The 13,646-nt window shown below is 61.2% G+C and overlaps 1 protein-coding gene and 1 non-coding gene across 2 annotated transcripts; both read left to right on the forward strand.

Annotated features, from left to right (window-relative positions):
- Nucleotides 1-9: 9 nt before the first annotated feature.
- LOC128775843 (U6 spliceosomal RNA) lies at nucleotides 10-116 on the forward strand. Its single transcript, XR_008420797.1, has one exon. It is a non-coding gene; the product is annotated as a U6 spliceosomal RNA (small nuclear RNA).
- A 5,004-nt stretch (nucleotides 117-5,120) lies between these two features.
- Nucleotides 5,121-12,922, forward strand: CNN2 (calponin 2). Its single transcript, XM_019434101.2, has 7 exons — nucleotides 5,121-5,254; nucleotides 9,403-9,524; nucleotides 9,997-10,063; nucleotides 10,168-10,305; nucleotides 10,982-11,098; nucleotides 11,253-11,399; nucleotides 11,911-12,922. Exons 1-7 carry the CDS (start codon nucleotides 5,192-5,194, stop codon nucleotides 12,178-12,180), a joined length of 924 nt encoding a protein of 307 aa, XP_019289646.1. The 5' UTR covers nucleotides 5,121-5,191; the 3' UTR covers nucleotides 12,181-12,922.
- The last annotated feature ends 724 nt before the right edge of the window (nucleotides 12,923-13,646 follow it).

Raw genomic sequence — 13,646 nt, forward strand, 5'->3', positions numbered from 1 at the left:
CCGTTAGTCGTGCTCGCTTCGGCAGCACATATACTAAAATTGGAACGATACAGAGAAGATTAGCATGGCCCCTGCGCAAGGATGACACGCAAATTCGTGAAGCGTTCCATATTTTGGTACCAAGCCCAGCTCCCCGAGGAGGCGGCGACCGCTCGGATTTCCCCCTGATCCTGCACCGCCCCTCCCCGCTCCTGTCCCCCAGGACGCGCTCAGGCTGAGCCCCGTTCCAGCCCCTGACAGCTGTACCCCTAACAGCAATACTATTTCTTCCTTCTGGGAACCCGGTGTCTCGGGGCGGTCACCTCGCGCCGCCCAGACACCTGGCAGGCAGGTGTGCACCACACCCAGGAGATGGGACGGACGGGTGGCGTTCTACCCCTCCGTGCCCAGGAGACTGAAATCCTTCGCTTCCTGTTTCGTCGGGTGCCCTGCACAGGGCCTGGCTAACGGCTCAAGAAATGCACACTCTTGAGATTATTGGGTTCACCCTCAAATCACCTGTTACTTGCAAAGGAGGGAAAAAAAATTTTCCCAGCGGAGAGGCAGAAAGATGTCCCTTTGACCTGGAGAGTAAATCCAGCCTGGCTGTGGGGAGGCTCTGTGAGTTTCTCACGTGTCCAGCAGAGGTCCCCAGCCCACTGGGCTCCTGAGCATGTGAAATGTAGTAACTTGTTTTTATTAGTGTAATTTACATTGAAAAGGTCGCGTACAGTCTAGAGTTTACTGCCCTGTTCTAGAAACTCACCAAAGCCAGTGCAATTTCACCCAGCGTCCACACTGTATGGCTAGCCGCTGGACAGCCACCAGCATCCCTGGAAAGCCACGGTCATGAAAATAAAAAGAAAGAAAAGGAAGGAAGGAAGGAAAGAAGGAAGGAAGAAAAAGAAAGAAGAAATGGCCAAGGAAAGTTCTAGGTCTAAACCCAAGGAGATAAGAGAAGGACCAAACACCACACCCATGCTTCTGGGCACAGCCAGGAAATTAGCAGACGGGCTGGATCTCCCAGGGTGCTGTGGGCATCACCGCTGCTCGTCTGGGTGTGCTGGTGGTATCGGGCAGGAGGCTGGGGCTGGGGCAGGTTGGGAGTTAAATGGGGGCCGCAGGGAGGAGGCTCCTGAGGAGCTGACCCTCAAGTAGGGGAGGGCAGTGAACGAGCCAGGTGACCAGAGCATCAGCAGAGAGCACAGCCAGGGCAAAGGCCCTGAGGACAGGCCTGGGGCTGAACACGTGGGGGCACAGAGAGGGCATGCCTGGTGGAGAGTTCACACCGGCAGGGGGTGGGGTCCTGGAGGACATCTTGGCTGAGGGGGCAGTGGGGAGCCATGGCAGATTTTGAGCAAGGGAGGCTCCTGACCTGAGTTAACAGGTCCCCCCCACTCCCTGCTTTGAGATGCTGTTGTTACTGTTACTGTTTGGTCACAGTACGTTCTGTCTGCATCCCGCCGGCCAGGACCAACACAGGCAACAAGACTGAAGTGATTGTTTGCCGAGAGCAAGGGGAAACCCACCCAGAAGGCGCCCACCGACCCCACAGAGGGGCCCGACCCGGGGTCCTGCCCTGACGCCCCGGGGTCCCACTCAGAGAGCTCAGGCACTGAGGGGATGGGGTGGCCCAAGAGGTGGCTGTGGGGAAAGGGCCCGGGGCCCCTGCCGCACCTGCAGCCCCCATGCCCGGCCCACCGACACCCCAGGGCCCGAGCCCTCAGCCCAGAACCTGAAGGGGCCCCTGCAGCCCCAGGTCCTCCAGCTGTGGTCCCCGTCCCACCGGCATCACCGAGGTCCCACCCCAGGGTACCTGGAGCTGCCCTGCCCTGTGAGCCCTTCATCATTACTCATCCCCTGCATTCTCCCCAGGGGTGGGTCCTGGAAAACGAGTGAGTGCCAGGGAGTCAAGGGCAGAGGACAGCTGCAGGGGCCCCAGACCTCTTTGCCAGGTTCCTGATGGACGCCAACATTCCTAAGATACTGACTCGTGTTCACTCAACTACCCTTATGTCAGGCTGCTCCCTGTGGCTGCTCAGAGGCACGTACATGTTAACCTGTTGCACGCTGACAGCGAACCTGAGGGCAGTGAGGAGCTTTCCAGACGGGGACACGGACGCATGGAGAGGCCAGCTGTGATTGCCGCATAAAATCACGTGGCCAAGCGGGGAGTCGGGATTTGAACCCAGGCTCCAAGTGGGGGCGCCGAGGCCAAGGAATTATACAGAATTATACAATTCCATAAACCTGAGGTGTTGAATTTTGGGGTGTCTGAGTCTGGATGTCTTGGGTTCCGGGAGGTTGAGTGCCTAGCACCCAGGTCAGCAAACTACCTTCTGTGAAGGGCCAGAAGCCAATGTTCTCAGCCTCGCGGCGGACAGAGCCCTTAGCTCACCGTGTGACACAACGGCAGCTGGAGACAAGTGGGCACAGCTGAGTGCCAATAAAACTTTTGTGCGACACACATTTTAAAATTATATGATTCCCACGTGTTGCAGAGTACCATTCCTTTCACCCACTTAAAAATGTTGGAGGGGCACCTGGGGGGCTCAGTCGGTTAAGCATCCGACTTCAGCTCAGGTCGTGATCTCGCGGTCCGTGAGTTCGAGCCCCGCGTCGGGCTCTGGGCTGCCGGCTCGGAGGCCAGAGCCTGCTTCAGATTCTGTGTCTCCCTCTCTCTCTGCCCCTCCCCTGCTCACACTCTGTCTCTCTCCCTCTCAAAGATAAATAAACATTTAAAAAAAATGATGGTTAAGAATGTGAGAAAACATCGTTATCTCAAGGGCCAGACCAAAAAAATGAATACACAAATCTGGGATCTGGATGTGGCCCCGGGTCCAGAACAGTGCTGGCCGATAGAAATTTATAAGACCAACCGGACCCATGGTTTTAAATTCGAAGCCACATTAAAAGAACTAAAACAGAACGGTGTTAGTAATACGTTTCACATAACTCGTTATCTTGAAAATATTACCATTTCAACATGCAACGTATGTGAAAAATTCCCGAGGTGTTAATTTACACCCTTTTCCAAATCCGGGCTGGGCTTCCCATGCCCAGCACGCCTCACTTCCCACGCTGACATAGCGTGGAAACACTCACGCGTAGCTGGGGTGTGCAAAACTTACACCTAACAGGAAAGCGCGTATGTTCCCGGGTTGTTTCAAATCTCCTCAGATGTTTTCCCCAAATGGAATTTACTTTTAAGTCAGGATGAATTAAAATCTAGGACGAAGCCTCTGCTCCCTGGTTGCCGGGGGGTGGGGGGCCCTGCCTCGAGCGCTCACTCGCCCCGAGAACTTGCCCGAGCGGGCACGGCGTGGACGTTAGGGCTGCACACACAGGCAAGCGTCCGGTCCATCTTGTCCGTCTCAGAGCCTCCCAGGGCAGGGTGGGGTCCCCAGAGTCACTGGCGGCTCCTGGACAAGCACCGGGGGGCTGGGCACGTTGCTGGCAGCCGCTGACCACCGCAGCCCGGGGCAGGGGCCCAGGGGAGCGGCTTGAGCCGCCTTCCCGCCGCCAGCCGCACAGGGCCCTGGGTCCCACGGATTCCCGTGCCCCAGCAGGACCTGCAGGGGGGCCATCTGGCTGCCCCCCCAGGGCCCTGCCGCCCTCAGAGCACCCCACCTCGATACCAACAATCCACATTACTCCCACACTCAGAGCTGCACCTTCCCGTTGTTGGCTCCCCGCCATGCACTGGTCCCCCCTTTCACAGATGGGGAAGCTGAGACCCAAAAGGGAAGGGACTCACCCGAGACCACCGGCTAGGACTTGAACCCTGAAGAAAGGACCTTCGGATGGAAGGAATCGGAAGGGTTGACAGATATCCAGGAAGTGGGGCCAGGGAGGTGCGCTCCTCAGGGAAGGGGTAGGGGTGAGTCACCTCTGAGCCCTCGCAGAGCCCAACCAGCTGCTTGTCACGTGTGCCAAACTCCTACTCATGCTTTTAAACCCCGTCTCCCATGTCCCCTTTTACATGCAGCTTTCCTTGACACCTCTCCTGGTGCCTTCACTTCCCTCCAGTTTCTTTCATCCCTCTTTCAGGCTTGTCTTTCTGTCCTGTACCTGCTCACAGGGGCAGGGGTGGGGTCTGTACCTGCCCACAGGGGCAGGGGTGGGGTCTGGGCCTGCCCACAGGGGCAGGGGTGGGGTCTGGGCCTGGCTCAGTCGTTCTAGGGACGGGCTGGACCAGAGCTAAGGTCTCCTGTGAGCCAGCATCTCCTAGCAAGGGACTGGCCCAGAAGCCAGGCTGGGGAGCATTTGAGGAGTGGATGAATGAGGGAGACTGAGCTGCTGAGTAAGTGAATTCATTCATTCCGTCACCTATTTGTGAATTTATTGATCTATTGGTACAAGCGCACACGGCCTGTCGAGAACCACGTGCATGCCCGGCCTGGAAAACTTGGCAGCCTCAGCCCTACCCCAGGACATGCCGACCTCTCGTCTCTGTCCCACTGTCTCCCCACTCCCTGTCATCCCTCGGTGGGACATTCGAGGCCCCTTGTCATTGCTCGCCTTCCCCGGCCCATCGGGTTGATCCCCACGTGCTTTCAAGCACTGACGGTCTCTGCAGGGCTTGGCACCTTTGGTTCTGCCGGGAACGCTATCCCTTTTGGGCTGGCAAACTCCTACTCATCCATCAAAGCCCCAGCCGCAGCGGCCCCTCCTTGGAGGAGCCTGCCCTAGTTCCCTTGTCCACCACCCAGCTGTGGGAGTCCCAGGACCCGGGTGGACCGGGAGGCGCCTCAGTGTGACAGAGAGGGGTCCTCGTCCGTGCTCCAAGGTGCCAGAGTCCCACCCAACAGTGCCCCCCTTCGCGTCCTCGCGCAGAGGGGCAAACTTAGACGCAGGGAGGCTGCCGGCGCCGCCTGGGGTCTTCCAGCAGGGAGAGGGCAGGGGGGCCTCGTCTGGGCCGCCCGGAGCCCCTGCCCCTCCCCGCGTCCGCTTCCCGGCGGCTCGGACGGGACGAGGGGGCCCCTCCAGCCCTGGGGACGGGGCGCCCCGCCGGGGCGGGGGCGGGGCGGGGGTCGGGGCGGCGAGGGGCTCAGGAAGTCGGGCCGCAGGAATCCGACGCGGCCCGGCCTTATAAGGACAAGTGCGCGGGGGCCAATCAGCGGCGGGGGCGTGGCGCCGGGCCCCGCGCGTCCCCCGCCGCCCCGCGGGCTCGTCCCGTCCCGTCCCGGCCCGGCCCGTCCCGCCGCCAGCCATGAGCTCCACGCAGTTCAACAAGGGGCCCTCGTACGGGCTCTCGGCCGAGGTCAAAAACCGGGTGAGTGAGGGCGCGCCCTCCGCGCCCGCCGGGCTCCCCAACGTGGGGCGGGCAGCGAGCGCCCAGACCCGGGAGGAGGGTGGCCCTCCGACCCCCTACCGCCCGGGGTCCCCGGGGGCACCCTCCCGAGCCCCCCTCCCGGCCCCAATGTGGGGGAGCGGTCTGGCATCCCCCCGCATCTAGGAGTGCTTGGGTCTAACCCCTTCCCCTAGCGCTCCCCCACCTGAACCCCTCCCTCACTCTCAGCCCCACGGCCCTTCCCGCGTTTCCAGGCTCGAGAATGCCCCGAGGGGACCCCAGCAGCCCCCTCCTCATTCCCCGGCCACGCGGGCTTCAGGCGGGGAAGGGGAAGGGAACGGGGCCAGTCCCCCGTTGTTTTCCAAGGGTGTGGCCCCCCCTCAGGAATTTCCCCACCTCTAACACCTGGGGTGGGGGGGCAGGACCAAGGGGGAAGTTGGACCTGGTGGGGGGGGGGGGGGTGCCCCTGCTCAGCTGCTTCTTGCTGACTTCCCTTTGTCCCCATCTGGCAAAGTTAAGGTGGTGGCAAAGGCGTGTTCAGGATGCTGGGGGTCCCGAGACCCGGGATGGGGCCTGGGGGAGACACTGTTTGAGAAAGCACTTGTTGGCTGGCTCAGAGAGCAGCAGACACTTCTGGAGGGCCACACAGCGGGGTCCAGCCTACGGAACGGAGAGCAGCGGGTGATCCCTGACCCAGGGAGATGGCCCTGGCCCGGGCCAGTCACTCTGGGCCCTTCCAGCAGGAGGGGAGCTTGTCCCTCCCACCGGGCACCTGGGAATGTGGCCCCACAGCCAGCAGCCCCCGGGAGCCTGCCTGGGCATGTGGAAGGCATAGCCTTGCCAGCCAGGGACCGGCACCTGTCCCACTGGCAGCCCGGGGATCGCGGACAGGAGGGGGACCGCGTGGGCCTCCTGAGCTCCGAGGAGCTGGCCTCAGCCCCTCGGACAGAGGGAGGCTGAGCCTTGGGGAACTAAGGCGCAGTGAGCAGGCTAAACCGCGTTCTCCACTCCAGCAATCGCTGGATGGGGTGACCGGTTACACCGCCCGTGCTGGTGCTGGTGAGTGGCCCACTCAGCCCCAAGGGAGGTTAAGAGCCGGGTCTGTGTGTGGGGCTCCCAAGAGATGTCACACGAGCTGCCCAGAACCACACACGGCTGCGAGCGGCAGACCCAGGGCTGGAACCCAGACCTGCTGCACCCGCCGCCTGATGGCCACCCCCCTGCGTCTCCCGGGGCGGCAGGAAGTGGGTGAGGGCGTGGCACCCAGCCCGTGCGCAGGCAGTTTCCGCAGACGGAAGGGGCAGGTCGAGACCTGCAGTGTCTGGGATGAGGTCAGAAGGCGCCCGGTGACCAGCCCTCAGCTTGCAGGTCTGGAGAATGGGCAGGGCAGTGACTAGCTCGCCAGGGTCGCTGGGGCCGCACCAGAATGGGAAACCAGCTTCCTGGGGCTTCCGATCCACGCCGCGTCCACTTTACCAGCTACTTAAGAGGAGGTTAAGACCTCTGGACACCTCTGCCTGGCCCCCCGTGCCTCAGTTTACCCCTGGCTGGATGGCATGAAGGCAGGCTGATGTCCAGCGTCCCTCTGAGCAGTCACTCAATTTCCGGCCGGCTGGGGGGGGTCTAGACCTCTGGGAACAGCTGGTCCCGATTTAGCAGGGAGGCAGCGGCTGCATTCCTGGCAGTTTGCGGTGAGGAGGAATGTGCTGAAGGCCGCTGTCCAGTGGGGGGAGGGGGGAGGCGGCGGCCGCGGGTGGGGCTGGCCGGGCGCCTCTGCCCAGGACCGCGGCCCCCAGGAGCCATCAGGGGCCAGCCCCACAGGCACGTGCGGTGTCCAGACCAGCTGGCCTGTCTCAGGCTCAGCTTCTCCTTCTCAGGGCAGGGCCGCGGGGCTGTGGGAGCCAGGAGATGGGGGGTGGGCCAGGAGGATCGGGTTAGCGGGCCAGCCTCCCCGCCTTTGTCTCTGCTGTGCTCTGGTCAGCTCAGCCCTGATCCCATGTCGTGAGGTTTCTATGCAGGAGCCAAGAAGTGGGGCCCAGTTCAGGAGGCCCTGGTGCAAACAATTCTGCACAGCTGGGGAAACTGAGGCACAGGGTGAGAACTGTGTCCATGCTCGTAAGGGAGTTGGGAGCAGAGGTGAGAGTAGAAGTTGGGTCTGCAGAGGGTGGCTCTGGGGTCCTGGTCCCCTGGTAGGGGTGGAAGGACAGGAAGGGAGAGCGTCCAGGGCAGGGATCTGTGTGGGCAAATGTGTGCGGGCATCTCAGCAGCCGCCCTGGGGCTGTCCGTGTCTGCCCACACACTGGCTTGGGTCCCCCTGACTTGCTGTGGCTTCTCTGGGCCCCAGCTATCCTGGCTTTCTTGGCCTTGGGTGCCCCGAGGGAAACATGGTGTGTGTGTGTGTGTGTGTGTGTGTGTGTGTGTGTGTGAGAGAGAGAGAGAGAGAGAGAGAGCTGGTGGGTAATGGGTGTGCACTGATGGGAGACCGTGAACATTTTTGTCCATTTACCCAGGGACTGTGGAGACAGCACTGAGCTGGGCAGCAGAGTTTGAGGGGTAGATCATATAAGCAAGGAGGTATATCGTATAAAGGTAAAAGCTAGAAGGAAAATAAGGCAGAGTGGGGGAAAGAAGGGCATGAGGAGGGCTTTCCTAGCCAGGGTACTCAGGGAAACCCTCTCCAAGGAGGTAACCTTTAAGCTGGATCGGTGACTAGATTGAAGGGAGGGACCCAGCCATGCAAACATCTGAGCCAAAAGTGACAGCTTGTGCAAGGGTCCTGAGGCATTAAGTGGTATGGTCAGTGTAAGGAGCAGAGAAAGTTTTAGTGGTTCCTCAGTAAGTTTAACATAGGGTTACCATGTGACCCAGCAATTTCACTCCTAGAGACACATCCAAAAGGATCGTATGTGAATATTCATGGCAATGTCCTTCACTGTAGTCAAAGGTGGAAGCAACCCAAATGTCCATCCATGGATGAATGGGTAAATACAACGGGTCCATCCACACACTGAAACGTTACTCAGCCGTAAACAGGAGTGAGGCGCCCACACCCACCGCCCTGCGGGCGGACCCTGAACACACGACGCTCAGGGAGGGAACCCGACATGAGAGGCCACACGGGCTGTGAGTCCACGTGTGTGAAATGTCCAGAACAGGCTCGTCCAGGGGCAGGAAGGGGCTCGTGGGGGCCAGGGGGTGGGGGGTGACTGCTCTTGGGGACAGGGTTTCTTTTGGAGACATGGAATGTTCTGGAATTAGACTATGGCGGTGGTTGCACAATATTGTATGTTAAAAACTACTGATGGTTTACTGTTTTTTTTTCGAGAGCATGCTCACGAGCCAGGGAGAAAGAGAGACGATGTTAAGCAGGCTCCACACTCAGCGCAGAGGCTAATTCAGGGCTTGATCTCACGACCCCGGGATCATGACCTGAGCTGAAATCAAGAGTCGGATGCTCAACCGAGCCACCCAGGCGTCCCTGAGCTGTTCACTTAAACATGGTTAAAATGATAAATGTTATGTTATTGTTCTCTCACCACAATTTAAAAACCGCAACAGAGGGGCGTCTGGCCGGCTCAGTCAGAGCATGTGACTCTTGACCTTGGGGTCGTGAGTTCCAGCCCCACGTTGGGTGTAGAGATTACTTGCAAAAAAGGGTTTTTTTAATAAATAAAATAGGGGCGCCTGGGTGGCTCAGTCAGGTAAGCGTCGGACTTCGGCTCAGGTGATGATCTCATGGTCTGTGGGTTCGAGCCCCGCGTTGGGCTCTGTGCTGACAGCTCGGAGCCTGGAGCTGCTTCGGATTCTGTGTGTGTGTGTGTGTGTGTGTGTGTGTGTGTGTGTGTGTGTGTGTGTCTCTCTCTCTCTCTCTCTCAAAAATAACCATTAAAACAATAAATAGACAGACAACAGACAAGAGCGGGGTTCTCCAGTGCGGGGAGAGCAGGGCGCCGCCAGGGCGTGGGGGCGGGACCGGAAGGAGCCGAGAGCAGGTGTTTCGGGACCGGAAGGAGCCGAGAGCAGGTGTTTGTCGCCAGAGGTGGGGGCGTGTCTGAGCCTGCGAAGGGGGAGCGGCCCCGCCCTCCCGGAGCTCCCCAGCTGACCGCACCCCGTGTCCTCTGCTCACCCAGCTCCTGTCCAAATATGACCCCCAGAAGGAGGCCGAGCTCCGTAGCTGGATCGAGGGACTCACCGGCCTCTCGATTGGGCCCGACTTCCAGAAGGGTCTCAAGGACGGCGTTGTCTTGTGCACGTGAGTGCGGGTGGGCAGGTGCCGGTGGCCCTGACGGTGTGCGCTTCGAGGTCACACGGTCCCATGGCCCCAGGGCTGGCTTTCCCCGCGGCGGGTCTCGGGTCTCGGGTCCTGCTTGTCTTTCGCCTTCTCGCGTGGCCGCTTGGGGGCGGCTCTCTGGCAGCCAACGTTCTCACCTCACACCCGCCCTCGGGTGGGAGCCTCCGCGTTCCTGGGCCCTTCCTCCCTGCGTCCTGCTCGGGTGGCTTCGGACATCCCTGGGCGTGCAAGTCCGCAGACTCGCCCCCCACGACAGTGGTTGCCACACTCGGGCCCTCTGCTCCCTTGCGGGTGAAGATTACATCCCAGGCGGGGAAACTGAGGCCTGGAGTGAGGTTGCTTGGGAAGGCATGAGTGTGGCAAGAGTACAGTTCGTTTCTCGGGTCTCTGAGGCTCCCCTGCGCTAACGGAGGGTCCTGTCCCCCCTCCCCAGACTCATGAATAAGCTTCAGCCGGGCTCTGTGCCCAAGATCAACCGCTCCATGCAGAACTGGCACCAGGTGAGGCGCCTGCGGGCGGCAGGAGGGGGCAGCTGACCCACCATGTGTGGCGGGCGGGTGGGCGGGCCGGGTGGCCTCACGCTCCTTCTCCCGCCTTCTCCCAGCTGGAAAACCTCTCGAACTTCATCAAGGCCATGGTCAGCTACGGCATGAACCCCGTGGACCTGTTCGAGGCCAACGACCTGTTCGAGAGCGGGAACATGACCCAGGTGCAGGTGTCCCTTCTGGCCCTGGCCGGGAAGGTGAGGCCCAGAGACGGCACCAGCCACCTCGGACTGCGTGCTGGACAAGGCAGGCACGGTCCGCCCAGTCGCGGACTCACGGTCTCAAGGGAGGAGACGAGGAACAGATCTTTTACTTAAAAAATAAAAAACCAACTTTATATTTGAGAGCAGTTTTAGGTTCGCAGCAAAGTTGAGAGGAAGGTGCTGAGATTTGCCGCGTGCCTCCTGGCCCCGCGCGCACGGCCGCCCCATGGGGTGGCACTGTGTCCCTCAGGGGACATTTGTCACAATCCGTGAAGCTCCGTGGACACGCCATTGTCAGCCAGAGTTCATCCCCGAGTCACCCTGGATAGATTAGAAATACGTCACATGTTGTGGGAAACACCCTGAGCACAGGAGGATCCGGCCAGTGTGTGGGGTCTAGTGACCAGGGAGGAGCGAGGGGCAGGTGTCCCTGCCCGGCGAGCTGCTGGCGGGTCGGGTAGGAGGGGTGGGCAGTGAGGATGCCCCCCGCCCCCCGAGTCCTTGTCCTGAGCTGTCAGACCGCTGGTGGCTGAGGCGCTGGGTGGCTGGTGGGTGGGGGCGGGTGGGAGCCCGTCCCCGTGCCTCCCCCAGAGTTGCACAGTCTGGGCCCGGTGCAAGGGGCTCCGCTGCCCCCCACCGCTTTGATGCTCCCAACACCCCTCCCCTCCAGGCCAAGACGAAGGGGCTGCAGAGCGGCGTGGACATTGGCGTCAAATACTCAGAGAAACAGGAGCGCAACTTTGATGATGCCACCATGAAGGCAGGCCAGTGCGTCATCGGGCTCCAGGTGGGCTCCCGGTGCCTCTGACCCTGGCCCGCCCCGGTGGGGTGGGGGCTTCTAATGTGACCCGGGCCCGATGAGCCCCGTGTCCCCTCAAGTTCAGGGCGGGGTCTAGAGGCCTGGCGGGGGCACCTGACCTCTCCTGCCCGCCTCCCTGCAGATGGGCACAAACAAGTGTGCCAGCCAGTCGGGCATGACAGCTTATGGGACGAGAAGGCATCTGTATGACCCGAAGAACCACATCCTGCCACCCATGGACCACTCAACCATCAGCCTCCAGATGGGCACAAACAAGTGTGCCAGCCAGGTGGGGCTCCCCGGGCCCCCCGGGCCCCACCTCCCTGCGTGCTCTTATCCTTGTCCCCACGCGTGTCTGTCACTGAGAGTCCCGCTCTGGAGTTCCCTCCGACCTCTCTGCCAGCTTGCTGTGTGTCCCGGGGAAGTTACTAGCCGGCCCTGTGCCTCACCCGCCCCTCCCTCCCCAGGATTGCCCAGGGGCTCCGTGCAACCCTGGTATCTTCGGATCTGCTGATTCTTACTTTCCTGCCACCTGGCATGTGCCAGTACGATGGTCTTGGAAGTCTTGGGTTCTTGGGACGCCTCGGCCCTCACCTGGGGAGCTCCCTGGCTGGCAGGGAGAGCCGGGCCCATACAGTCGGCACAGAGGGCGAGAGAGGGCGTCCAGGCAGGGCTGGGGGGGACCCACTGGAGCCTGCGCTACGTTCAGACCCAGACGGAGTTGGTGCGGGGGGCAGGGGTGGGTGTGGCCTCCGTTGGCCCTCCTCCGCCGCCCTCAAGCTGTCTCTCCTCCTGTGCAGGTGGGCATGACGGCCCCCGGGACCCGGCGGCACATCTACGACACCAAGCTGGGGACCGACAAGTGTGACAACTCGTCCCTGTCCCTGCAGATGGGCTACACTCAGGGCGCCAACCAGAGCGGCCAGGTGTTCGGCCTGGGCCGGCAGATCTATGACGCCAAGTACTGCCCGCAGGGCCCGGCGGCCGATGGGGGTGCGGTGGCTGCAGGCGACGGCCCAGCGGAGGCCCCGGAATACGCCCCCTACCGCCAGGAGGAGGCGGGCCACTGAGCCGCCGGAGCGGGGCGCCTCCCCACCTCACCCTGTCTGCTTCTCGCGTTTTTCTGTTTTCGTCTTGTGTTTCTGCTTGTCTGTGGGGAAGGGGTGGAGGTAGATCGGTGGGCGGGGTGTCCGCCAGAGCACCTCCCGCCAGCGAGTTTCCCAGCAGGCTTTGGGCTGGCCTGGGGGGTGGAGGTGTCGGGGGAAGAAACCTGGGCAGGGAGGGGCCCTGCCCCGAATGGTTTCCGGTCGCCTTTCCCTCTCTTCCCTTTTCTCTGCCGATCAGTTTGTGGTTTCTGTGCCCACAGAAGCTTCGGGCAGTTTTAATGAAAGAAAAATAATATTTTTTGCAGGGGGGTCGGGGGCGGGGTTTGGAGATGGTGGAAGGGGATGCCGCCGAGAAGGAAGCAGGTCCCCTGGGAGAGGGCAGGGCCACAGTCCCCAAGTATTTTAGGTCTTGTGAGGACCTAGCAGTCTCAGACAGTCACCCGTAGCCCACCCCCCTCCCCCAGGGCCTAGCGGAGAAACTGAGGCCCAGGCAGGACAACAGAGTTCTGCCTGGTTGACACAAAGCCAGGCCCGCCCCCCACCCTTCCCCTACTTGTCCCCATTCCTCTGCCAAGTACTGCACAGGGATCCCCACCCGGAGGTCCTCCCTGGGGACTGGCCCCCATCCAGGAGCCCTGGGACCAAGAGATAATGTGAAATGTCAACTGTGGACCAAAGGCAATAAAAACCTCTTTTTAGGAAGAAACTACTGGGAGAGTTGGGAGTCTGCGGCAACCTGGGGGTGGGGGTGTGGCGGGGGGCCCTGGGGGTGGGCACTGGACCAGCATCTAAGGAGGTCCTCAGGGCTGCGCAGCGGAGCTAAGAGCGGAGGCCCAGGGCGCTGGTGAGTGTGGGTTGAAAAAGTGCTTTGCGGGTCAGGACCTGCGTGGCGGAAAGAGGCGGGCCTGCCTGCTGGCTAGAAAGGTGAGCCCCGCAACCCATGTCCCAGCCCACAGACAGCTCCACCTGCAGCCCCCAGGGGTTGCTCGGGCTGTTCACTAGGCCCGCAGTTCCGGAAGCGGCAAACTCCTACACATCCTCAAAGCCCCAACGCCAAGCCCACCTCCCTTTTCTCAGGGATCCTCCCAGTATATCTGCTTGCTCCCCTGTCGGTGCCTTCAGAGCTGTGGGTCCATACACGTGCTTCGTCTTCACCATGGTCTTGGGAAATCTACCCAGTCTTCTAGAAAGGGATTCGGAGGTATTTCTCAAAATGCAGTGACCGTTATGACCCAGGACTCTAATCTTGGAATGCTGGGCCCCCCCTTCCCCCTTCCACCATGGCCGGGCCCACTGTAGGGACCAAAGGAATGTTTGTGGGATTGACAAATGATGACCAATGGAACCCCCACCTTGTGGATGGACAAGTGGAGTCCCAGGGTCACGAAGGGAGTCTGGCTAGGCCGGGGTCCCCCAGAATAGAGTGGAGA

This window comes from Panthera pardus, unplaced genomic scaffold (genome assembly GCF_024362965.1).
Source record: "Panthera pardus isolate Hobbes unplaced genomic scaffold, ASM2436296v1 HiC_scaffold_8, whole genome shotgun sequence".
Taxonomy (NCBI): domain Eukaryota; kingdom Metazoa; phylum Chordata; class Mammalia; order Carnivora; family Felidae; genus Panthera; species Panthera pardus.